Genomic DNA, 27,085 nt, shown 5'->3' with positions numbered 1-27,085 from the left:
GATTGAGAAAAAAACACAGCAAAGTGATGATCAGTATTATCAATGATAAAATTACAGGCACATGCTAGTATTACAGACATGCACAGAATAATATACAATCAAGATCTATGCATATGACTGATTCCATGTTTCTATAAACAAATGTCATAAATTCAACAATTGTGAATTGATATTCAAATAATTATAGTAAAAACTACATGTAAAAAAATATATACATTTTAACTAGTTTTAATTGCCAAAAATGTTTTTTCCCCCTCAAACCCTATTTGTGGAAAGTGCCCAATTATCAACACCAGCAGAATTTTGTTGCAATATACAACAAAATATAAAAAAAACTGCACTATTAAAAGCAGTCAGGGTTCTATTATGGTGAAAAAGCACCACAACATATCTATAAAATAATAAAAGAAAATGAAAAAAAAAAATAAATAAATAAAAAAAATAAAATAAATGAGAAAAAATAAAATAAATAAAATAAAAAATAAGATAAATAAAAAGATAAAATTAGATAAAATTAAATCAATAAACATAAATCAAAGTATAAGATAAAATAAAATATAAAAATAAAGTCAGCAGCAAAATAAAATAATATCAGATAAATTAAAATGCAAAATAAAACAAACTAAATAAAATAAAATGAATGAGAAAAAATAAAATAAATTATATTTATATATTTTATATATATATATATATATATATATATATATATATATATATATATATATATATATATATATATATATATATATATATATATATATATATATACATATACATATACATATATATATATATATATATATATATATATATATATATATATATATATATAAAAAGTCGACAGCAAATAAATGAGATAAAATAAATGAAATGAGATCAAATAAAATAACAAATAAGATAAAATAAAATATAAAAAATAAAGCTGGCAGAAAAATAAAATAAATATTAAGTTGAGTGTGCGCTCATACCTGCAGCTCCTGATAGAGTTTGCGGAGCTCCAGGGCAGCGGTGCCGGTGACCTGACCCCCGAGGGTCTGCAGGCCATTTAGTTTGCCTCTCCTCAAGTCCTCCAGCTGCTGGCTGAGCTGATCCACCCTCAAGACGGCTGCCTGCAGCTCTGCCTGCTTCTCCTGGAAAAGCCCGCTGATGTGCTCGATCTCTGCGGCTAACAGACCACAGCAGAGTTACTTGTGGGCAGACTAGTGCACAAACACAGGCATGCACGAGCTAACATACTTTCACCATTACTATAGTATTTAATGTTTAATGACAATGTCATGTTTGGTTGCTGTACAACACATGTTGTACAGGAGCTCTTGCAAAAAGTGAAACTAGCAAGCTGAACAGATATATTCTATACAGTAAAACTGACTTTTATTGTATTAATTTCTCAACAATATGTGACCCTGGGCCACAAGGCTACACTTTTTTTTAAATTAAGATCTATACATCATATGAAATCTGAATAAATAAGCTTCATGTATAGTTTGTTATTATAGAACAACATTTGGCCAAGACGCAACTATTTGAAAATCTGTAATCTGAGGGTGCAAATCAAAATATTGAGAAAATCGCCATTAAATTTGACCAAATGAAGTTCTTAGCAATGCAGATTACTAAACAAAAATGAAGTTGATATATTTCCGGCAGGAAGTTTTCAAAATATCTTTATGGAACATGATCCTTACTTAATGATTTTTGGTAATTGATCATTTTGACCAATACAATGTATTTTTGGCTATTGCTACAAATATCCCCATGCTACTTAAGACTGGTTTTGCGGTCTAGGGTCATATATAATATGGACTAAATGGTGACACAACATGAATAAACCACCCAGCTGAGGGTGAAAACTAAAGAAAAATGAGAAAATCTTTATAGTTCTGCAATGAAGTACTAATAACAACCCACAAAAATCACATTTTAAACAGTCCTTAAAAGACTCATCTCTAGCAGCGTGGACAATCCCATCTGGAGTTGCGTGTGGGAGAAAATGGCATTATGCTAGATCATTACAATTCACAAACTACCACAGTCCTAATCCTGACCTTGTGGCATGTGTTTTTATATGTGCATGTGTTTGCAGTTGGAAGCTCAGTGCTGTCTCATGCAACCGCTTACATGAAACAATCTGGCTTAATACAGCCATATCACAATCGCCAGCAGTAACCAGTGCTTGATGAAAGCTGAAGTCAGTGGTTAAGCAAGTACTGTACATACACAGGTTGCCATTGATGACTTTGCTGTAGTCCACTTGGCCCCTCATGGCACGGATCTTCTTGAGTTTGGCTTCCTGACTCTCCACCCTCTCCTTTAACCTCTGTAGTTTCTCAGTCTCGGACACAGCCTGCTGCTGCCGTCGCTCCTGCTGCTTCAAATAGCGCAACCGTTGCTCCTACGGACAGAATACATACATGAGCATGCAAAAAGATCCAGGGAAAACATAAAACAGTAATGTTTTATAGACTTATGTATAAAAAGGCTGTAGGGTCAGTGCCATTACTTCAGTGGAGCATGGCCTGTTTAAGCCCGGGGCATCTGCAGTACCCTAACAGAGCAAGGTACATTCAGGACAACACGATACAGTCCTGACTTTGTGTCGAAATACTGCACTTAAACAAGATAGACAACCTAGTGATTTACTGTCAATGTCAAGCACAGAGACATTTGCTATTAAGAGCAACAGTAGTACCTTTGGGAAAAAAAAATTCTGCTTACAACGCTGACATATTGAGTAACTAAGTGAAAATAAAAGCAATTAGGCTCTTTGAGTCATTTCTTTCTCTATCTGCAGGGAGCGCAAACAGATGCAGCGAAATGGAAACAAGTGTTTCTGAGTGAGTGAGAAAACTAAAAATAGCACATGGTGGACTTTCAATGACTGGAGGCTCAGAGTCATCACAGCACATCGACTCACAGCAATATTAATCCAAACAGCTCTGTGTGTTCTCATTGGATCTGATCCTGGAACAGTCTGTAAGTGTGAGCAGTTCTAGATTCCACACGTCGCTCTTTGTTGAATGAAGAAAACAAAGCTATTTAGCGCTAGTATGGATGAAAATGCCTGCCTCGGCATACAAAGCATGTCAGAGTTGTTTGCTACATAATTGGCATTTTTGGTCCTCAGCCTGTGGTTCCCATGACTAACAGCCCTATAATGGTCAGAACAACCTGCTGTAATGACCTAAAAATGGCACTGAGGAAAACAAAGATGAGGTCAGTTACTTAAAACATTTAATAACAACGCTGCACAATGATAATAAAGAGCTTAAGCTGCTTCATAAACAAAGTTAGAGGTTTACCCAACAAGCAGCTGTGTTTTCAATAATTGCAGGGGAACTTAACCATTAATACCCAATTTTTTGTTTCTCAGAAAATGACTTAATTACAGTTATTTGCATACCATAATATGAACAAGCGGTGCAGTTCACTTGTGTATTGTTTTCACATAAAGATTATTTACACTGGGCCAGGTAAAATAAGACTGAGAAAATAAGTGCAATTACGAGTAAACACCCAGAAATGGTAAAGAATTAAATCACCACTACATCAGAAATTCAGCTGTCATCAGCTCTTCCTGTTTCTGCTTGTTTTTTATTGTTGCATTAACTCTATGGAAGCCATTTCCGCTACTGAATTAAAAATAAATAAATAAATTAATTAATTTTTAAAAAAAAAGGTAATTGCCATTTTTTCCTCAGAATTGAGATATAATAGACTTGCAATTCTGAAAACATCTATTTTTGCCCCTCTCACAATTTACAGTTCGGTACGTTTTCTTTCGAAAAAAGAAAGTTATGCCAGAGAAATTTCCTTGATTTTTAATTTTTTTCTTTAATGATTAAAATTATTATCATAAAGTATGATCTTGTTTTCTTTTTTTTTTTTAAACAACGCAGTGTGCCAAACAACAGTTGCATCTCAGATCAGCGGCAGGAGTCAGATTTCATTTATCATGTGAGGAGAGTGAGTCGAACTAAGGAGTGAGGCGGGAAAGACAAGAAGTTGGAGAAAGATTTAGTTTTGAAACAAAATACAAAAGCGCCTGCTTTAAAAATATTATAGACTTTGGAATGCCTTTTAACTTTTTTCATTTATCTAAGATGATTTCGGAAGCTTTTTTAACATCCGTTTCTTTTTTTTGATTCTACCGTGTTTTTCAGGTTTTTTTTATATTTAAACTTTAAGTTATTTGTTGTTTTATATTAGACCTGTAGCATGGTGTATTTGTATTCGTGTTGTTAATAAATTAAACATTTTGTGTTTAATATTAGTGAGTTTGTCACTGTTTTGTTGTCAGTTCAATCAACTGACATCGAATTGCAGCTAATTCGAAAGTGAAAGTAAAATGCGCACAGACATTTACAAGCTATTTAAAAGCGAATATAAGCAAATATACAACAAACTACCTCACCGTCACAACCCTACTGGAGTAGTGTATTTTTCTTTAAGGGTGGGAGGGGCAGACATCACCTTGCCCATTATGTCATTTGGGCTGCCTTGTTCTCTTTTGTGCTCTTTTATTTTCCAAATATAATAGGATTATTCCAACAAATCATGCGGTTTGCAATGCATACCAAACTGAAAGCCTCATCGCGGTTCAATATGAATACGTGTATCGTTTCACCCCTAGTTTTTATCTCTTTAAAGTTTTTATTCTGCCTTTATAAATCTAGTGCAATTTTGTCTTTGTTTCTCAGAACTGCAAATTTAAATCTAATAATTCTGACGTTTTTCCTCGCAATTGCATGTTTATATCTCACAGAATTGCGAATTGAAAACCCACAACTGTGAGAAATAAAGTCAGAATTGTAAGATAAAAACTTGCAATTATCATTTTTATTCTTTTATTCGGTGGCAGAAATAGGCTTCCATATTACTGAAGTACCTTTTCCAAAGATATAACGCTACTCTTTACCTGCTAGCTACTTAGACACCACAAAACTGCAAGCTTAGTTCTAGCTAGGACAAATGTGGATTGCTAAATAAAGAAATTATTTGCCCATTTCTGGTAAATACTACCATGCATTAAAAATATATAATCACTCTGCTTAAAGGTAAAAGAAAATGATACTCAACATCCACAAGACCCATGAGATCAAAATAGAAACCATTTCATTAAAATATTTGCATCTACAGTTTCAACTAGTTACAAAAAATGTTAGTTACATCATGCCAAAAATACAAATGACAAAATCCTGAGACCACTAGAAAAAATGATTTTGCAACATTTTCTAAAAGTAATAATATTAATGATAAATAATAAAGTAAAAAATTAACTGGCATTTTATTATCAACCTAAACACTTAAATATTCTGAAATTCTCTGAATAATAAAGCCAAAGTGCACAATTACACATTGACCAAAGATATGATCCTACTATCTGTAAATATCTGTACAGTGCACAACTGCAAGTTCAGCTTTATCTAGGATAAATGTAGACCAATGAACAACGAAAAAGCTAAAATCATTTGCCAATTTCTAGTAAATGCCACCATACAGTCAAAACAAATAGTCATTTTGCTTAAAAGCTAAAGAAAACATCCACAACAGCAATAAAATTAAAAAAAAGAAACCATGCCATTTCAATGCCAGTGAATTAATTAATGCCAATGTTTGATTTAGAAGCAAATTCTAACTGGAGGAAATATTTGTGTCTAGTCCCCCACACAGATGAAAACAATGATCTATAAAAAGATGCCCATCAAAGGACACATCTGAGTGTGTTACCTTAGCGACAAGCATCTGTTGCTGGGCCTCAATTTGCTGCTGCTGACGAGTGGCCATCTCCTGCAGCTCTGAGAGAGTGAGCTCCACACGAGGGTTTCCCACCTACACACGCAGAGGGAGAGGGAGAGGCAGAGGGAGAGAGAGAGAGAGAGAGAGAGAGAGAGAGAGAGAGAGAGAGAGAGAGAGAGAGAGAAAAAGGAGGGGCAGTCAGGCCAAAAACTCAATACATGCACACAAACAAGGATTCAAAGATGACTGGTTTAATTCTACAGTCATAAATGACACAGAAGACTGTGAGAAACAGACACAACAGTGTATCTGCAGGGCTCACTGTAGTGAGAGCAGGGTGTGAAATGACCTGTGGCCAAGTAAACACTTGGAGCTTAATTATAGCAGGAGTGCTAATGTTAAGCTCATGGGGAAAAGGAATGGTGACGCTTTTAGCCGAAAGGGTCTAAAACAGGCCTGTGCCAGAGATGCATCCCAGAATCCCACTCTGTCACTCTGCATTCTGGAAGATAAGAGCAAGTTGTCCGTCACCGCGGCTGTCGCCAGGGTGTCGCCATGGCAGCAGAGCAGAACTGCCGTGTAGCGAAGATTAAAGGCACCAAAATACTCAGATGGCAATTGGCGTGATAGACTGCCATTTGGAGCAATCAAGCAGAACCGAGGTCGATTCAAGATGGCACGGTACATGATGTGAACATGGAATAGAAAACGCAGTTATGAAATAGAAAGTAGTAGTGTAGGATGACTCACTTACACCTGAAGCAGAACAACTTGGTACATGCTGTGCAAAAGTCCCCCTTGAAATTTAAATCTTCTATTGTCTGTGGCAACATAGCAATGCTTCCATTTGCTAAAAAGCCAGCCGTCTGTTTTGTCTCTGGGCTGTCCTAAGCAAAAGCCATACCAGTGCACTCACACAGTGTTTAAGGTTGAAGCTGGGTCGGTCATTAAGGTTATGTAAGGACTAGGGGCAATCAGGCATATCAGGTGGTGTCAACTTTGTTCATCAATTTTGCCAACATGTTAACTACATGTCAAAAGTTACACATTTGCAGACATTTAATTACCAACCTAGAAACTCAAATATTTCAAGTTTCAGAATTACACTATTACAATTTATTTTCAATTGTAAAAAACAACAACAACAACAACAACAACAACAACAACAACAACTATGCACTACTTTTGAAAAGTACCAAAAATAGAAAACAGTAACATTGTAAAATATAATATAATAATAACAATAACAAATGTAATTTATTCCTGTGCTGACAAAGCTGAATTTTCAGCATCATCACAACCAACCTTCAGTGTCACATAATTCTTAATAATAATGTGCTGATTTGGTCCCAAGAAATATATCTTCTTATTATCAGTGTTCAAAACTATGGAAGCCTGTTCCCACCAAAAAAATGAATAATTAAAAACAAATATATATTAAAAAAAAAAGATTATTGCGACTTTTTATCTCACAATTCCAACATTTTTTTTTTTGCAAGCTTCTCTCACAGTTCTGCCTTAACCCACAATTGCATCTTATAAAGTCAGAGTTGCAAGATATAAACTGGCAATTCTGAGAAAAAGTGTCAATTTCGAAATATAAAATCAGTTCTGAGAGAAAAAGTCACAATTCTGTGATATAAGCTTGCAATTCTGAGAAGTAGTGTTATAATTTCAAGATATAAACTTGTGATTGAGAAAAGAAGTCACAATTTGGAGATAAAGATCTCTTGAGATATAAACTTGCAGTACTGAGAAAAAAAATCTGAATTTCGATACGAACTCGCAAAAAGTCAAAATTTAGAGAAAAAAAAAGTCACAATTCTGAAATATAAATTTGCAATTGCATGTCAAAGTCAGAATTGCAAGATATAAACAAAATGCACAACTGAGAAAAAAGTTCCAATTTCGAGATATAAACTGTCTCACAATTCTGACTTTATAACTTGCAATTGCGAGTTTATATCTCAATTTTGAGAAAAAAAAAAAAAAAAAAAAAAGTCAGAAATGTGAGGAAAAAAGTCAGAATTGTAAGAATCGCAATTACCTTTTTTATTTTTTCATTCAATGGCTAAAACAGGCTTCCATACAATTGTGGAAAAAACAAAACAAAAAAACAATTGTGTTGCTTAATATTTTTGTGAAGACTGTGCTACACGTTTTCTAGAACGGAAAAATTTGTGACAGGAAGACAATGCTTGCAATAACTAGCTTTTCTCAATGACAAAATTTGCCACCCAACGGAGGTTAATATACTCTGCCACATCGATGCATCATGGAACAGAATTCAGTTGCAATCTATCAGCATTATTACTAACATTAACATGCATGAGAACACAGCATGAGAAAGATGCTGTGGTGATGTTTGTGGCGTGATATTGCCAGGTCACCTACAGCCTATGGCTACATCTATTCTTATCCAAGTTAATACCATGATCCATTTCCATAATTCATGGGTAGTATTTTTTCCACCATGATGTGATGGTTGAAAACATGTCTGTAATTACCTCATAGTGCATCAATGCTCATGTCTCAATTTCTTGTTTATGTTGATCTCTATGTGTCACATATAATTACAAAATTGAATCCAGATAACAGTAGTTTTTGCTATACGAGTATAGAGTTTAAATACAGTAACATCTGACATCATACAAAACAGTTTACTCCTCTTGTCAAGCTCACTTTTTGTACACAGAACCATGTTGCCACATAACAGACATAATACCATGTACAAACATATTCAACAACAGAGATGATTAATAATAATAATAATAATAATAATAATAATAATAATAATAATAATATTAATCATCATTTGACAGAAATTAACGCTTTTGTTCAGCAAGGATTAAAAAATGTTCAAAAGAGACATTCAAATAATATTTCAAATAAATGCTTTTGAACTTTCTAGAATCCTGGAAAAAAAAAATTACAACTGTTTTGAACATTTATAATAATAAATATTTCTGAATTGAAGTAATGGCTATTAAAAATTAAGCTTGCTATCACAGAAATAAACAACATTGTATATATATATATATATATATATATATATATATATATATATATATATATATATATATATATCACAGAACAGTTATTTTAAATTGTAATATTTACTTTTTTTACACTGTATTTTGACCATATATTAATGCTCACACATAAAACACCCTTTTTTCTTTCTTTTTTTCAACAAAATTAAAAAAAAACAAAAAAACAAATCTAACTTTTGCCTTTGCAGTACATATATTTAAAATTTTCTGTAGTTTTATTTTGCCATTTTTACCTTTTTCTTTCTTATTTCATGTGTTTAAACAGCATCTCAAAAGCAACTGATACTGTTTTTATTTACAAAACAACTGTCAAACAAATATCACATAGATCTGAACAGGTTCCTGTGTCACTGGAAGTGTTCCTCTCTTTCAAATTCCAAGAGATCGTGCTCACGCTCTGTGTCAATACAAAACTGTCCATTCCATTCAATTAATTATTAGCGATTGGTGAGGAAAAAAAAAAAAAAGTGGGCTTTGCCTGGAGCAGAAGGCCCAGTCGGGTCTGGATCAAATGAACTGTCATTTCACATCAGAGTGAGGAATTGAACTTTTTTCCACTGCCACCACTTTTCTTGAGACTAAGACAGGCTATATATCAGATAGACCAAACGATACTACAAACACCGGTTAACCCTGTAGCTCAAAAGTGTTTGAAGACACCATCTTAGAAACAACATAATTTCAGTATTTCAAATGATCAACATTGAAACAACCTTGCTTTATAACAACTACTACACGTCTTACCTGTTTTTTAAGCTCTGCTTCCCTCAGCACAAAATACTCAGGACTTGTTCAATAACGACAGAGATTTTCATGCAGTTCCCATAAGCACGAGCTCCAAATTTAATTAAAGTTGAAAAGACTTAACTCAGTTTGCTAGGGAATGATTCATGGCTTAAAGGCCAATTGTGTCAGGCTCTGTTTACCCACACAGGTGACTCCGTATGGCCACATGGGTTGTAAAAAGCCCATCTCCATGGCAATGTGGCACAAGGAGCGACATACAACAGACTGATTTGATTATTCATTTCTGAGGTGGTTCTGGGGAGACATTCAGCGGAGGGAGTTGTCGGTCGGCCTTCAGTCAGACTGCACGGCATGATCTTGCCTGCTCTTATCCCTTCATATCCTTTTTTACCATGTGCGGTTGTACAAATACAGCCGTGGATCTCTAGGGAAGGTAAGAGATCATTCAACCGTGGGGCGAAACTCAATGCTTGTTAAAGCAATAATCGGTCCTAGGAGGTCAATTATGAAAAGATGGTTTTTATTTAAAGAGCAGGTTTCATATTTCCTGAAGCCAAGGTGAAAAAAGGGCGGCAGTTTCTTCATGTCGCTGATAAAATCACCACCAAGAGATCCAGACTAAAGACTGTGTTTGTTGTTTTCTTGCTTGGTAAGTAGGTATGTAGGTAGAGCAACGATTTTTGTGAAGCAGTTTGTTCAGTACAAGACAAAGACAAAGAAAGCAGGTCAGTGGGTAATAACTTGGACTCCAGGGCCATGTACTATAGATCATGTGCTAGAGAGCTGCGTCAGCGTGCATCTTCCAGATGCTTCTGGAGTGATGGAAACCTGGGACAGTCCTATTTCCTAAAAAGCCACTTTAGACATTTTGTAATCTTCAACCACATGCTGGTCTCTCCAAAATACACACACCTAAACACTTAAGCAACCCTGAAAGTGCAAAATAATTGCAAAGCAAAAAGTGCTTCTGCGGGACTCTTTTTTTTTGCAGTTGCAGTACCTAGGGCTTTTGCAGAAATAGGTGTATTCCCCGTTTCAGTGGTGCCTGTCATGTAGTAGGGACATTTTATGTGGGCTTAAAAAAATGACAGCACTGTTACTGAGATTTGCAAAAATTCTCCACACGCTCCAAACTTTAATTGCAGGACAAATTCTGGCATTATATACTGCATTTCCGCAGGGCAGTGTTTCCCAATCAAAGCTGCTTTGGATGCAACGTTAAACGTTGCCAAAGCACATTAACCAAAGCTGGCCGGTGAAATATCAGATAAAAGTTAAGCTCGTCTTTTGACAGAAATATGATTTTGATGGTACGGTGCACAAGCAAGGAGTTTTATAAGTCGAGGGATATAAGTATCCATCCTTCATCACTCCACAGACTGCACCCACATGGACAGCATGTTCAGCTGTGACTCTTGGCATGGAGGAAGCACACACATAATCCGCTTTCCACACCAAGATTTAGCCCGGCGCTCATTTATTGGCACTGGCCCGAAAGCTGTACAGATCTTAGAGAGGATGTAAAAGACAATCAAACAATGTTATGATAAGCCGTACATTAGAATACCAGCACTGTGATTTTATTTAACATTAAAACATAAGAATCTGAAGACATAACTCTATGACAACCATATTATCCACAACAATGAACACTTAACACTAAACAAGACTGCACTGTAAAAAACAATTTGTTGAGTTGACTTAAAATAATCTGTAACCTGGCTGCCTTAAAATTTTAAGTTCAGTCAACTCAAAAAAAAGTTTATTCAACTTGAAATGTTAAATTATACTAAGTGACAACTTAGATATTTGAGTTTAATCAACATAACATTTTAAGGCAGCTGGGTTACCCATCTGTTAAGTTTAGCAAACACAAATAACTAAGCTGTTACTTAGTACAACTTAACATTTCAAGTTGAATAAACTTATTTAAATTGACTGAACTTTTTAAGGCATTTTAAGGCAGCAGGGTAACAAATTATTTTAAGCTGACCCAGCAAATTGTTTTTTATTTTTTACAGTTGTGGATATTGAACAGGACTGGAAACTGACGAGGGATGTGGCAAAAAGGCCACCAAAATGAACAAAAATGCCCCATAATTTCAAAACAAAAGGGCAAAAAATACCCCTGCACAATTAAAACTAAATTTGAAAATAAATGTTTCAATCCACAGAATTACATTTAGATTCGCTCACACTGCATCAGATTGCATTTACATAGTTTTGCACAGCATTGAGCATTATAACCAAACACATTTCTGCTGAATTAAGGAATGCACTGGCCAATCAGAGGCGCTTAAATTAATCAGCGCTGAAAATGCCAGAGCTGCTGATTGTGTTCGTGAATTCCCTCATCATAAACAATACAGTGCAGATATGATGTAAATAATAGATTTGTTTCATAGCTTCAGTGATTTTAACACAAACACATTTTTTATATTGTTTTCTATATCGATATTAATAACCATTATTACAATAAACAATAAAGATTACAATAAAGAGCAATAATCTACAATAATGATTTGTCATAATATTGCAGCCCTATGACCTCCTGTTTTTTACATGTATAACTTGGATATAATTTAAACCGTCTATTACTATTGATAACAGTTTAAAATATTGGTTAAAGTAATTGAGGACATTTAAACATTATACATAAGGCGATTAAAAAAAAATGCCCTCATGGATGTAAAAAAAATGCCCCTGGAAAGAAATTCCAGGGGGCAAATATTGCCCGTTAATGAAATAATTTCTGACCCTGGTATTGATACTGACTGCTCAATTTGAATTTTATTTCAATGTATTAGTGCATATTTCAGTTACAATGCCATTTTGCTTAAATCTCTCTCAGCTAATGCTATAAATTATACAGGGAAACTTCTTTGTTCATTATAAACATAATAACAGGGCCTAAATTATGCAGTTATTTATTTACCAGATACAAAAAAAAAAAAAAAAAAAAAAAAAAAAAAAAAAACTGAACCAAAACTGAGCTGCCTTGACTAATATATGTGACCCTGGATCACAAAACCAGTCATAAGGGTAATTTTTTCAAAATTGAGATTTATACATCATATGAAAGCTGGATAAATAAGCGTTTCATTGATGTATAGTTTGTTAGGATGGGACAATATTTGGTCGAGATATGACTATTTAAAAATCAGGAATGTGAGGGTGCAAAAAAATCTAAATATTGAGAAAATCGCCTTAAAAGTTGTCCAAAGGATGTTCTTAATAATGAATATTGCTAATCAAAAATTAAGTTTTCATATATTTACAGTAGGGATTTTACAAAATATCTTCATGGAACATGATCTTTATTTAATATCCTAATGATTTTTGGCATAAAAGAAAAATCTATAATTTTGACCCATACAATGTATTTTTGGCTATTGCTACAAATATACCCCAGTGACTTAAGACTGGTTTTGTGGTCCAGGGTCACATATGTCCAAACTAAATTGAACATTTTATTTGTTTTGATTTTGGGATGAAAAAGTCTTAAGTAGCACAGGTATATTTGTAGTAATAGGCAAAAATGCACTGTATGGGTCAAAATTATTGATTTTTCTTTTATGTAAAAAATCAGTAGGATATTAAGTAAAGATCACGTTTCATGAAGATATTTTGTACATTTTTTACCGTAAATATATCAAAACATACTTTATGATTAGTAATATGTATTGCTCTTCATTCTTCACTTTAAAAGTGATTTTCTCAATATTTAGAATTTCAAATAGTTGTATCTCGGCCAAATACTGTCCTATCCTAACAAATCTTGCATCAATGGAAAAAAAAAACTTGTGGTCCAGGGTCACATTTGTGTGTAAATAAATGTAATGAATTCTAACATAATCTCCCAAACACTGGAGAACTCATGAAAAAAAAAACAACAACTAACACACCATAATGCAGTCTCAGTGGAAAAAAGTTGAAACTAAAAGAATAAAAGATCAAGAGACGTTTTAAAATATTTAAAATTCATGACGAAAAGCATGAAAATGAGCGAAGAAACGGCAAAACCTGGAACATATAAAGCCCTGGAGAGACTATCTGCCCACACACAGGAACAGCTTCAACTTTATAAAACATGATCTGCCCACACAGTTCAGCGTTCTGGAGCTCATAACTCTGCATGTGCAATGGACAGACATGATCTTCCTGTATAAGCAGTGGATCTAGCGCTATTACATACCATTGTGCTGCCTATTACCCACATAATCTATCACATAGATTCAACACAAGAGAAAGACTGACAGCTCTTATTACTTTCCAAGTACGACGGACCACACACACACAATTCAACAACACCTGATTTATCCATACTAAAGCATTAAAAGCCTGTGAATGTTCAGAAATGTATTACTGAAAAGAGATCTTGCGTAGGATGCTTTCATTCTGCATTGAGAGCAAAAGCCGCCTTACCTTTTAGACTCTCCCTGGGGGCACAAAGTCAGTCCCGGACGTGTAGATGATCGAAGTGTGCAGGGATGGAGTGATGGGATGAAAGAGGAGACAAATTAACAAGTAGAGGGGAATGACAGAAAGGACTGAAGGTGCCAGCATGCACTGCCACGCTCCACTGCAGACAGGACCACGGTGACCCTCTGACACGGCACGCGGTTAGAAAAGAGACTCTCGCTAGAGAAAACAGATGGAGTGACAGCGAGAGGAAATGAGGGAAAGGGGGCCACCTACTATTTCATAAAGAGAAAAATGTTGCCTTTTACAGACTGGCCACACACTCAGGGATTTACTTTATGTGAACGCTGGGCGTGGTTGTGTGTGTGTGTATGTGTGTGTGTGAGTGTGAGAGAGAGAAACATCTTCAGAGAGACACAGAAGTCAGAGCAGAGAAAACAGCCCTGCTGTAAAACCACGGGGATGATCCTCTTAAAAGCGGTTATGTCATGAAACGGGTGTAATCTGCAAAATAATAAAGGCGTAACGGGAGAATAACAACACAACTGAACGCGTTATGACGGTTCAAGGAATTTTACTCTGATATACACACACATATGGATGTCAAGCTGCTGAATCAGCACAGTGTTTGTGTGCCAGTGGGGACTTGCCTTGAATCCTTGGTAGGGAGGAAAGGATATTACTTTAAGTACAGGGATGGGCTGCTTCTTTGGGATTGTTCATGTTTAGAAGGAGACAGACTAAGATGAGCCCAGAGGGAGAAATCCGATTAAACATCCCAAAAAAGGAAAAGGAAAGAACAGCTGTTGCAAAATATTCCAGGAGTTCTTATCTATATGCTGAGGCAAAGATTTAGTCCAAAAACCTGTCCTGTCCTAGGGTGGACAACAGGCCGTCGAATTATTAGGCAGAATTTTGTCCAGAAACAGTTAATGTATCCCCACCTTAACTTTAGTGCAGGGATAGGCAAACTTGGTCCTGGAGTGCAGATGGCCTGCAGAGTTTAGTTCCAACTCTAATGAAACACACTTGAACAACGTAATCAAGGTCTTTAGGATTACTAGGGCTACAGGCAGGTAAGGGTTTTTTTCCAGGGTTGGAGCTAAAGTCTGCAGGATATGGGCACTCCAGGAGCGACGTGGCTTATCCCTGCTTTAGAGGAATCTTTAAACACAGGAACTGTCTCAACCACCAATATACAAAAAGTGGCTATGGGTCATTCTACAGAATTGGTGCAAAGTCAGAGTTGGTCTTTTCCACAAATGTTGCATGTATGCAAATTGTATAATATCCAAGCTACACATTTCTAGTAATTGTGCAGTTAATTCTCAAATTGTATTTTCAGAAAGGTTTGGATTTGTCCTCTTCCCAAATTTGTCACTACGAAAACACAGTAATATATCATTTAATTAGAAGAGTTATATTGACCTATTAAGCTTTTGCTTACATCTACTTTGTAAATTATTTTTTTGCTATTTTATTAAAAAGTTCAGAGGTAAATCAATAATTAAAATTTTAACAATATTTCAAGTGTGATTTATGAGATTTGTTGTATTCGAAACTTTGTTAAATGCAAAAAGTTGATCATACAGATTTCAAACTTAAGGATTCATTAGTTTGAATATACATCGAACCAAACACAGTCATAACATTCTGGTTGATAATTCAGTATACTTCATTTTTGACAAAACATCCCATGTTTCAGTCATGACAGCACCTTTTTAGTAGCGACAGTAATGGTTTGGTGGCAACCACATCACATCACATGTGCTGAAATTTTGTTTATTTCCACCAAATAAAGGATTATATTTGTACATATGTATATATGTTTTGGTCATGACTGTTTCAGTAATTAAAATTTTAAATACTTTTGAACCTAGCTTAAAGATGCTAATCAGCACATCATTAGCTAGCACAGTTCTGAACAGTTGTACACATATGAAAACTAAATGTTATGGAATAACTCCGGAAAAAAGTGTGCTTAATTGCAGAAAAAAGGTGTTCGATAGTGACGTCAAAAAAGTTAGAGAGTTTCAGACTTTTAAATACATTTACCTCAAAATGAGAGAGAGGGATACGTAAATATCTCCTGATCATAAATGCAGGGGTGTAGTTTTAAATCAGTCTTAGCCAATGGACTAAACATGCAAACATGTTTCGGTAGTGACATGAAAACGCGGGACACATTTTTTACATCAAGTTTCGTAATTTACAAAGAAAATCTAAAACTTTTTTATGAACTCAGTCAAAAAGATATTTTTAAGAACAATGGAATAAAATGGAAAAAATATTTCAATATCATTTTAATAAGTTGAAATTTAGGGGTTAGGATTCAGAACAGCTACCTCCCTATTGAAAGTACCAAATGAATTATGATTTTATAGATATTATGCTTACTGATATTTTAAATATTATTGTGGCTTTCAATAGACAACAGAAGGATTTAAATAAAAATCTAAGATTTGAATACTTAAATGCTTTTTAAATGTGTTTTTTGATTGTGGGACAGAGGTTTCAACCATTTCTATTGAACGGCCCTTATATATCATCCTGTGAACAGTCTTTCCCATTCTCAGCATCTCATTGGATAATTGTAAAATTCGAACTTTGCTTTAGTTCTGAAAAGTTTTTGCTTTAGGATTCTTTTTCATTATTAGATGACCCTGTCAATTACCCTATTCATTGTTCATCAGTTTATTACAATGTTTACAGCACAAGGGTCGAAATATAATTTATGCATATAGATTAACATAAGCATTTCTATCCATGCAAGCTTAACGGTGTTGTTATATTCCAAAATATCTCCAAACAGAAATGATAATGCGACAAGCGTTCTCAACATCTCAATCATTATCTTTTTACAGTCAGCTACTACTACAATGGCAGAGCAATTCTCATTCTGTCCTCACCCTCTGTTTCTTCAGTACAGATGGCAAATTAATCCTCAGTTGTCAAACTAAACCATTTAATCAAATTATACCGAGAACATTCAGGATCATGGACCAAACTACCCAAATGCCACAGCTATATAAGTTAACCCTCTTGATTCCCCTTAAACACAAACAGAGAGTGAAAATGAGAGCCATATGGCTACGTGACAAGACAGGCAGACAGGTGTGTTGTGTAACAGTCCCTACAGGAAGACAGCACCTGTCAGAAATAAGTGAGCGCTAAGCACTGTGAGACTGGAGAGACTTCATGCCTGGGTGGCAACAGCATCACTAATCAGCTCCCACACCTACTAACTACCTGTGCCTTCGCTCCATCTCTGAAGACTGAGACAGCAGTACAAAAAACAAAAAAGCACGCTCCATAAACGCTTATGTCTTCTTGTTTCATACGCTGGTGGTCTACAGTCATATTTCTCCCTAAAGGTGGAATTAGTTCCGCTTTCTGAAGCCTGGCTTTTCCCCTGTTGGAATCTGGGCCAGATGGTTGGAGGAGGCGAGCGCAGTGGACCACTCTTTGCAAGAAGCCGATCACAAAAAGAATGAGTGATGTGACAAATGCTTATATGAAAGAAAACGGTGAGCGATTCTGGGACGTGACAGGTCTGGCTGCGTTTGGCTCGGGTTAAGAGAGAGGAACTGAATAACGTGACGTGATCGAAACGCTTCGGTACTGAAGAGCGTCAACTTCAGCCAGAACTTTGCAGCTGCTACTTTGCATTACAGTAAGCAGAGAAGGATAAGATAATATAAGCATGTGGAATTCAACCCCCCAGGATGCATTTGGAATAACCACAATGCTAAGATTAGAAAAGGCGGCACACATTTTGATGAGGATGTGATATGAACTCACCCCGTTCTCGTTGTGCATGTCTGAGCTGCTTCCTCCTCTCCTGCTGGGCTGCTCCTGAGACTGCTGGCTCCCTGAGAGCAAAGAAATAAAATACAATGAGTCCATCAACAAAAAGCACATTCAGTTGTGAAATATAATCATGAATAAACACAAAAAGCATCTACTGTATATATACAATGTGAAATCTTAAGTTGGCTGCATGGAGGCAGAATCATCACAAGACTGTGGAGGAAAAGTTTAAAGGCCCGTTTGTTATTGCCATGTGACACTGGGAACGGAGCTTGTGCTTTTAGTGGATTACTGCCATTTTTTCCCCTCCCACACATAGGGGTTTCAGGTTTACGCCTTAATCCGTGCGGACGCTCACTACAAGCTAATCCTGCCTACAGTGATAGGAAAAATCTCACTGGGATGTGAACAGAAGAGTGAAAAAACAAACAAATGATAGGATAAAGAAACGGGAAAAAAGACTAGCAGTGCTAAAACGGATCACGTACATGAGGCAGAGCAACCCGTCCACAGTGGAATCTCATTGGTCCAAATCTGGCTACACATAACTGTACAAAAAGTAGGGCCCTATGATTTTCCCAATGTGGAAATGCGTATGGATCGTGGAATCCAGTCATAAAAATGGAATTTACTGTATAACACGGAATTTCATGGAATTTGCCAAATGTGGATGAATAAGTCAGAAGTAGGTCAGTACACTTAAATCAAAATGTGATACGGACTAGTGTCTCTGAATAATAAGCCACACAAATACTATTTAAATATAAATCTTGCATGTTCTGCGCTTCCTTGTGAGAATTAATTGTGCAGACGCACGGTTTTGTTTACTACACACGTACTGAAACAGGCGTGAAGATTGCAATGTTTTTCGCCTCTGCCGCCTCAATATAGGAGTTCATGAAAACATAAATCTCTAAAACTGCTCTGAGACTCAGGTCATGAGCATTTTACCTTTTCTTTTGAGAAAACTATCGTCATATTATATACAGAAACTTAAAGGCCTTCATAGCAACCCGTCAAAATAAAAGTTTGATTTTGCCTGAAGAAACAGTGACACAAATGTTAATGTAATGATAGTACTACTACCATTAATAAAATCACTATTAAAACTTCATTCTTTAAGTAATATTTACCAGAAAAATTATTAATCAGAATTTTTTTTTTTTTTTTACCAGAAAAATCTAAATACACAGCACAGTATTTCTGAGAAAAATAAATAAATAATAATAAATGATTTTTTTTAAATAAAATGAATTATTTAGAGATGCTTTTAATTATTAAAATTTCATATAATCAGATGGAACCCAGAAAATTAATGAAAAACAGAATATGATGAAAATAAAACTGAATTTGAGGGAAAAAAAGTATTTCATAGGGCTTTTTGTTAAGCTTTTATTTAATTGCTGTTAAATTGTGTACGTTTTATAATTTCGATTAAAGGAGAAGTTCACTTCCAGAACAAAAATCTACAAATAATTTACTCACCCCTTTGTCATCCAAGATGTTCATGTCTTTCTTTCTTCAGTCGTAAAGAAATTATGTTTTTTGAGGCAAACATTTCAGGATTTCTCTCCATATAGTGGACTTCAATGGTGCCCGTTAGTGTAAAGTACAATTTCTACACCTTTTTACCTCAACTGCTCATCTTGTCTAGCTCTGCGTGAACTCTGTGCATTACGGGTCAATACTGTTAGGGTATGTCGAAAAACTCCCTTCTCATTTTCTCCTCCAACTTCAAAATCATCCTACATTGCTGCAGAGGTACCGAGCCAGTGTTTATAAAGTCAAAAACACTTTACAAGAAGAAGAAAAAAAAAAAAAAAAAAAAAAAAAAAACAAAAGGGTAAACAGGATGAGTTTGTAGGATGATGTAGGATGTAAGGTGGAGAAGAAAATGAGATGGGAGTTTTTTTACCTACCCTAACTGTCATGAACCGGAATACACAGAGTAAAAGCAGAGCTAACAAGACAAGGGTTTGAGGTTAAAAAAAAAAAAAAAAGTATATAAATTGATATAATTTTTTTTTTTGAAAATAACCAATCGTTTCTCTAGATAAGACCCTTCCGGGATCGTTTAGAGCCCTCTGAAGCTGCATTTAAACTTCATTTTGGAAGTTCTAACTCATGGGGCATCATAGATGTCCATTATATGGAAAACATTCCTGAAATTTTTTACTCAAAAAACAATTTCTTTATGACTGAAGAAAGAAAAACATGAACATCTCAGATGACAAGGGGCTGATGTAAATTATCTGTACATTTTTGTTCTGGAAGTGAACTTCTTTAATTAGACATGTTTTTTTTTTTTATTAATATTTTTTTATTTAACCATTTAAACAGAATCCAGATAAAAAAATAAAAAATAAAATAAAATAATAATAATAATAATAATAATAAAACAAAATTTGGGGAAAAAATAAAACTGATTTCATATGGCCTTAAAAAGGTGACTTCAAGTCAGTTTTATCTGTCTAGCATATATTTTATAGGTTTTTTTATAGCTGGTTTTTAGTAACATTTATAATTTAGTGATTTAATCTGTCCTACCGTTTTAAAACAGAGGACAAACTTCTTTATTTCATTAAAAGTAACTATATTATGCTTTTGAAAGTAATTAGTCAGACGTAAGCTATGTGTATTGTGTTTTTGTGTGAATATGTGTCTGCACCTGTCTGGTAAAGGCAAGCATGGACAGAAGCGTGGCAAGGTGATTTGATTATATAACCAGTAACACATTACTTAATCACCACAGCATTGCTGCCAAGGATTCGCATTTTTATAGCCTTACCCAACTTACATGCTCTGTTTCAGATATGCTTTAAATTCATTTCAGTAATATCACTTAAATATGGTATTTGTTATGATTTGACTGTGGTAGACATTTCCTAAGTCACAAAGTCTTGCTACTGTACTGTGAAGGCACTGGCACTCTCAAAGCTACTTTGTGATCATTCAGTTTGTGAAAAGCACAACAGAACTGAATCAAGAACAGAACCCTGCATTGTTCGACCAGGATGTGCTTGTCTCTTTCTTTCACATGTTGGAGGCCACTGAACAGGGAATGAAAAACATTCAGCGACCATCAGCCAATGAAAAGACAGTGGCAGTGGGCGAGACGGGCCTGTAGCCAGTCAAGTGGGAGTGTTCTCACCCTGATCGCTGCTTTCGGTAGGTGAGTCTTCGTGGCGCAGGTAGAACTTCACCTCTTGCTTTCTAGGGCCCCATTTCTGCAGGTGCTCATACATCATGTGGTCAAAGGGTATGGCTCGCTCTACAGAGGGGAAAACATAAGACAAGTTTAGAAAGGTCACAAACATCATTTTTTGTACCTTTAGAAAAAAAAAAAAAAAGCAGAGACAGTGTGTTCATTTTGTAAAGAGAGCAGGAGAGAGATCCTCTCATGCTGAGGAGCATTTCATTTCAATGTTACACACTTAAAGCTGCACCTGAAGAGTAAGAACAGAGGAACAGACACAGTGGGATCAAGAGAACAAAGAAGACGTGAAATTGAATCAAACGTGGCATCCAGCCAGAGGAATGTGGTGGGGCTGGGTGGGTAACAAAGACATGGACGGGGAAAAACAACATTCTGGACATTGCTAACAGGTGGAGGGACATCTGGAAGTCTGGCAGCCGTCCAAAAGGGAATGGGATAAAAACGACACCAAATAATAGAAGAAAGTATGAAAGTGGAGAATATCAGAAAAGCACTTAGGCTCAGGGACATTAACAAAGAAAGTGAGAACAGCCAAATTTAACCAAAAAAAAAACCATGGTGTCAAACGCTTCAGCTAAATGCTTAAAAAAAAAAAAAAAAGAAAAACACAAACACATACAAAAATATTCAACTCCTCATATGAGCAAAACATTATTTAGTTTCACAACCAGCCTTTTAGGACAGGAACTGTTTATTATTATGTGACCCTGGACCACAAAACCAGTCATAAGTAGCACGGGTATATTTGTAGCAATAGCCAAAAATGCATTGCAAGGGTCAAAATTATAATTTTTTTCTTTTATGCCCAAAATAACTAGGATATTAAGTAAAGATCATGTTCCAAAAAGATATTTTGTAAATTTCTTACTGTAAATATATCAAAACGTAATTTTTGATTAGTAATATGCATTGCTCAAAACTTCATTTGGACAATTTTAAAGGCGATTTTCCCAATATTTAAATTTTTTTGCACCCTCAGATTCCATATTTACAAATAGATGTATCTTGGCCAAATATTGTCCTATCGTAACAAACCATACATTAATGGAAAGCTTATGACCCTTATGACTGGTTTTGTGGTCCAGGGTCACATAAAACTTAAGTCAAAAGAGACCACCCTCAAGATCATATAATGATTTTGCACCTGCATATGGTATGGGTTCTTTATTCAATAATAATAATAGTAATTTAACAATTAAAGAGTTAACCTAATGGGTTCATTTTAAAAAAAATAAACTTCCACCATTATTTATTCAGACTCATGTCGTTTCAAATCTTTACAAATTTTGTTCATTCTTTCAACAAACCAAAACAGTTCTAAATAAAAACAGAGATTTCTGTTCCTCTATTAAAAGTCCATGTAACCAAAACTTTGATGCTAAAATATTTCATGAAGATGTTTTAAAAGTAATTCATATGAATAAAGCAGATTTAATGCAGGCTTGTATTCACATACACTACCTGTAACAAATTACATTTAAAAATATATTCAAATAGAAAACAGTTATTTTAAACAGTAAAAATATTTCACATACTACTGCTTTTGTTGTATTTTGAATCAAATAAATGCAGGCTTGGTGAGCAGGAGACTTCTTTAAATAAATAAATAAATAAATAAATAAATAAACATACTATCCAAAAACTTTTGACTTGTAGTGTAGATCGAGCACATCAAATACGGTAAACAAAAGCTCAACCATATTTGATTGGCACATGACAACCAATGAGTTTGAGTTTTCACTTCAACGTTTCAGTTGTGTGCACTTTTAGTTGAACAAATTAGGAATGACATGAGGGTGAGTAACTGATGACTGAACTTAGATTTTTGGACAAACAGTTCATCCAAAAATCTAAATTCTGTCAATGTGTGATTCTTTTAATGATCAATTTCTCACTCTAAATAAATATTAATTATCAAGAATTACTGATATCCCAAAATAATGATTTTGAGAGTCTCACAGAAAAGCATGAACCGCTGAGCACCACCAGAAATGATTTGGTGAGGCAAAATATCCACTTAGTAACCAGACACTAACGACGCATCTTGTGCGATCCATCACCTGCTGTAAAATAACGGGCCTCATCACGTTTTCAATGACAGATGCACTTCAAGATGAAAGGACAAAGTGCTGATGGAAGGCCTTTTGAAAGGAGGCTCCCTGAGCAAAGATAACATTTCTGGCACACAGCTGTTTATACAAATCACTATCATCAAGGGAAATGGAAAAATGAAGGAAAAAAATGGACCCATCTGTCAGAACAGAAGTAGCAGTTATGTCTGAAAGGACTAAGTGAGCGTGTTTTTTCTTCGCAGCCAGATTCTTCAAAATACTGAGCGAGAGACATCCTTTGAGAGAATAAAAGCACTGAATGTATTTTTTTTACTGAAAGGCTGGGGTGGGAAGGTGAGAAAATCAGAGGATATTGGAGTATGTACAAATGATTTCAATAAAGCCGAGCGCTTTCTCATTGTCAATATTTCTCACTTTTTAATTTAAGACTTGTAATGAAAGACTAATTCATATGCTGCAACCTATAATTACTGTGTACACTTGCTGTAAACAGATAAGGACAAGGTGGTGGGACAAAAAAATCCAAGGAACTTACCGTTTCCACGCCAAACCTCGGCCAGGTGGCAGCCGCTTTCTCCTGGCTCCTTACAGAACTCCACCACATCACGACACGTCGTCTCTGGAGTGATGGGCACCTCCGTCAGCGCCTGCTCCCCATCACTCAAATACACCGTTAAAATCATCTGGGAGAGAAAAAGAAGAGTATTTTTACTATTTCACACAAGATTGAAACCCAGACATTCCCACTCACCCATAAGACCACTAGGGGGCAGTGTCATTTCTCAAAAAACAACTCAAACAACATTAGTCATGGTTTAATTTGCAGTGTCTTCATTCAAAATATTGTTTTTAAGAGCTTTACCTCTTAAGAACTTGCATATGGGAGATACAGCACAATACAGCACATTGAGTTTGTTGATGAGATTTCTAGCCCCTCCCCTCAGCAACAACTCACTCTGATAGAGGGAGGAGCCTGGGCTTGTCAGCTTGACAGTGATTGACAGGTGTGGTGGGCTGGTTAGTGCTGCTCTAAGTGCAGCGTGACAGAGAAGAGATGAATGGTTTGGTGCAAAATAGAGAGTGAGAGAGCGAGAAAGGCGGAGAGGAAGATCAAGAGGAGGGGTGAGGTAAACATTAGCTCCCTAATGAGGAGATGAGAGCATGATCATCTACTGTCCACACGCTACTGCACTTCCACGTTTATGTAAACACCCTATTCCAAGTGTCCTTTTACTATCCTTGATATTATGAGTATGGACTACCTAATGAAACATGTTACTGAGCAGCCTGGCAGAGAGTAGAAGACAGATTCATTACGTCAACTATCACGCATTCATCCCGACCGGTCACAACAGAGGTCTGTGATATGGCCAGTGTGACACATGTGACATTTATCGGGATAGACAAAAGGGCATCAGGATTACGTGGCTGAGGAAACCTTAATATCTGTTATATAAGTATCACATAACATGACATAATTACAAATGAGAAGCAAGCCTGACCTTTGTCTGGTGCAGAGTCTTAAGAGAGAAGCAAGTATGGTCGAGACAACTTGATAAATGAGTGGTTTTTCAGCTTTTGGCCCTGAGGACTTAAAAGTAGTGTGAGAGTAAAAAGTATGTTTGAAAAGAGTTTCCTTTATGCCAATTGTCTGACAATATGGTCCACTGGTATATACACATGCATTGCAAAATTCAGTAATGCAATATATTACCGGTTATCAAGTCAAGTAGCTTTTCTATCACATCTTAAATGATGTAGTGTTTTTAATAACACTCTCTAATGGAAATTATATTTTAAATATGTGGACTGAACTGTCAGTCTCATCAAGACTAATTTTCATAGCTTGCTAGTATGCATTCTAAATATCCACATTTGTCAATTTAGCATAATCTTGAAAACATCACAAATAATCTGCTCACATATATTTTACCTTTTTACCTCTATTATTTTAACACAATAAATTGTCAAGTTGAATGTTTTAAAATGATCTGGAAACAGAACTTGAAATAAATACTGTTCTACTGCACTGCTAAACCTTTACAAGTAAATGTTTAAATTTGTTTAAAAAAAAAACTGAATTTCAGAAAAATAGGGCTTTAAAAGTATAGTTTTTGATAAACTTTTAATAAATTATGTTTCATAATATCCATAAATTACACATTCTTTTTGATTAATATTTTTTATTTTATATTAATTTAACTATTAAAACAGAGTCTAGAAAAAATAAAACAAACAAACAAAACAGGGAAAAAATGTATATGTATATGTATATGTATTATATATATATATATATATATATATATATATATATATATATATATATATATAGATAGATATAGAATTTGGCAAAATAAAATAAAATAAAATAATAATAATATAAATATAATAATATAATATTATATAATAATATAATAATATAAATAATAATAATAATAATAATAATAATAATAATAATAATAATAATAATAATAATAATAATACAGATTTTATAGGGCCCTACTATTAGAATGATTTCTGACAATCATGTGACACTGAATATACACTATTAGTCAAAAGTCTCATCTGCGCACCAAGTCTGGATTTGATCCAAAATGCAGCGAAAGCAGTGATATTGTGAAATATTTATAATATTACTATTAAAAATAACTGCTTCCTATTTAAATATACTTTAAAATGTAATTTATTCATGTGATCAAAGCTAAATGTTCAGCATCATTACTCCAGTCTTCAGGTCACATGATCATTCAGAATTCATTCTAATATGCTGTTTTACTATTCAAGAAACATTATTATTATTATTATTATTATTATTATTATTATTATTATTATTATTATTATTATTATTATTATTATTATTATTATTTAATTTTTTTTATTTTTTATTTATTTTTTTAAAGATGAATAGAAAAATCCAAAGATCAGCATTTATCTGAAATAAAAAGCTTTTGTAATCATACACTATACTATTCAAAACCTTGGAGTCAGTGTAAATTTTCATTTTATTTTATTATTATTATTTTGTAATGCTGTACTTCTGAACTTTCTATTCATCATAGTAACCTGAAAAAAAATTCTACTAAATTTCTGTTTTTGAAATCACAGGAATAAATTACATTTTAATATATATTTAATCAGAGAACAGCCATTTTAAATAGGAAAATATTTCAAAATGTTACTGTTTTTGTTGTACTTTGAATCAAATAAATGCAGGCTTGATGAGCAGAAGATTTCTTTAAAACATTAAAAATCTTACTGTACAAAAACTTTTTACTGGTAGTGTATTAAAATAGAAAAGTTATTTTTAAATTAATTTATTTCATACTATTACTATTTCTGACTATTTTTGATCAAATAAATGCAGTAAATGAACTTAAGACTCGTCACTCAAAAACATCTTACTTTTGAACACTAATGTGCATAAATGCCATTTGAAAAGCAAATTAAGCCATTGTGAACTGTACTGATACGACCTTCATACAGCAGACTAAAAGTCAAAAAAGTTAAGACATGAAAGTGCCTGAAGTAATTCAGTATGAGCTTTTTTTTTTTGTCAACTGACTTGTCAAGGTGAATTTGCAAAGTCAACTAACATAGCATGACTTAAACTTCAAAACAAATATAGCCATCAATCCTCAATTACTGCACAATAATAACGCATACATTGTTCTGTGGTTCACACAAACACATATACATCAGAATGAGAGTCAGGAGTAAGTGTGGACATAGCCTTCACTGATTTAGTCACAGTGATTGCTAGTTGCGTGGGTTAAGATTACTCCTAGCAGTATTAGTGCACTTTGACTTCATACCCTAATTGCGTGCAATTCTTACAAAACCCATGTAAATCCCCTCTTCACCCAAATCATCCAGGAAGGCCAACCCTACATTATTTTCTCTTGAATGGAGGGCAGTTCAAAACACAGGTGTGTAGGAGAAGAAAAAGCTCTTGCGCTGAAGCAAACCTGTCAAATGCAGAAACGCCATACTGATGTTCTTTTGTGCATAGACTTGAAAGCAACAAT

The 27,085-nt window shown here is 34.7% G+C and overlaps 1 protein-coding gene across 1 annotated transcript in view; it reads right to left on the bottom strand.

Annotated features, from left to right (window-relative positions):
- Positions 1 to 27,085, bottom strand: part of ppp1r13bb (protein phosphatase 1, regulatory subunit 13Bb) — a 61,073-nt gene that overhangs the window by 12,178 nt on the left and 21,810 nt on the right. The window contains 6 exon segments of the mRNA XM_051138043.1: positions 969 to 1,165; positions 2,221 to 2,395; positions 5,731 to 5,832; positions 17,763 to 17,833; positions 20,923 to 21,042; positions 23,596 to 23,743. Coding sequence (XP_050994000.1) covers positions 969 to 1,165; positions 2,221 to 2,395; positions 5,731 to 5,832; positions 17,763 to 17,833; positions 20,923 to 21,042; positions 23,596 to 23,743 — 813 coding nt within the window.

Source organism: Labeo rohita, chromosome 20, assembly GCF_022985175.1.
Source record: "Labeo rohita strain BAU-BD-2019 chromosome 20, IGBB_LRoh.1.0, whole genome shotgun sequence".
Lineage (NCBI taxonomy): Eukaryota > Metazoa > Chordata > Actinopteri > Cypriniformes > Cyprinidae > Labeo > Labeo rohita.
Note: the sequence above shows the minus strand (reverse complement) of the source record. Positions and strands in the feature narration are given on the sequence as shown.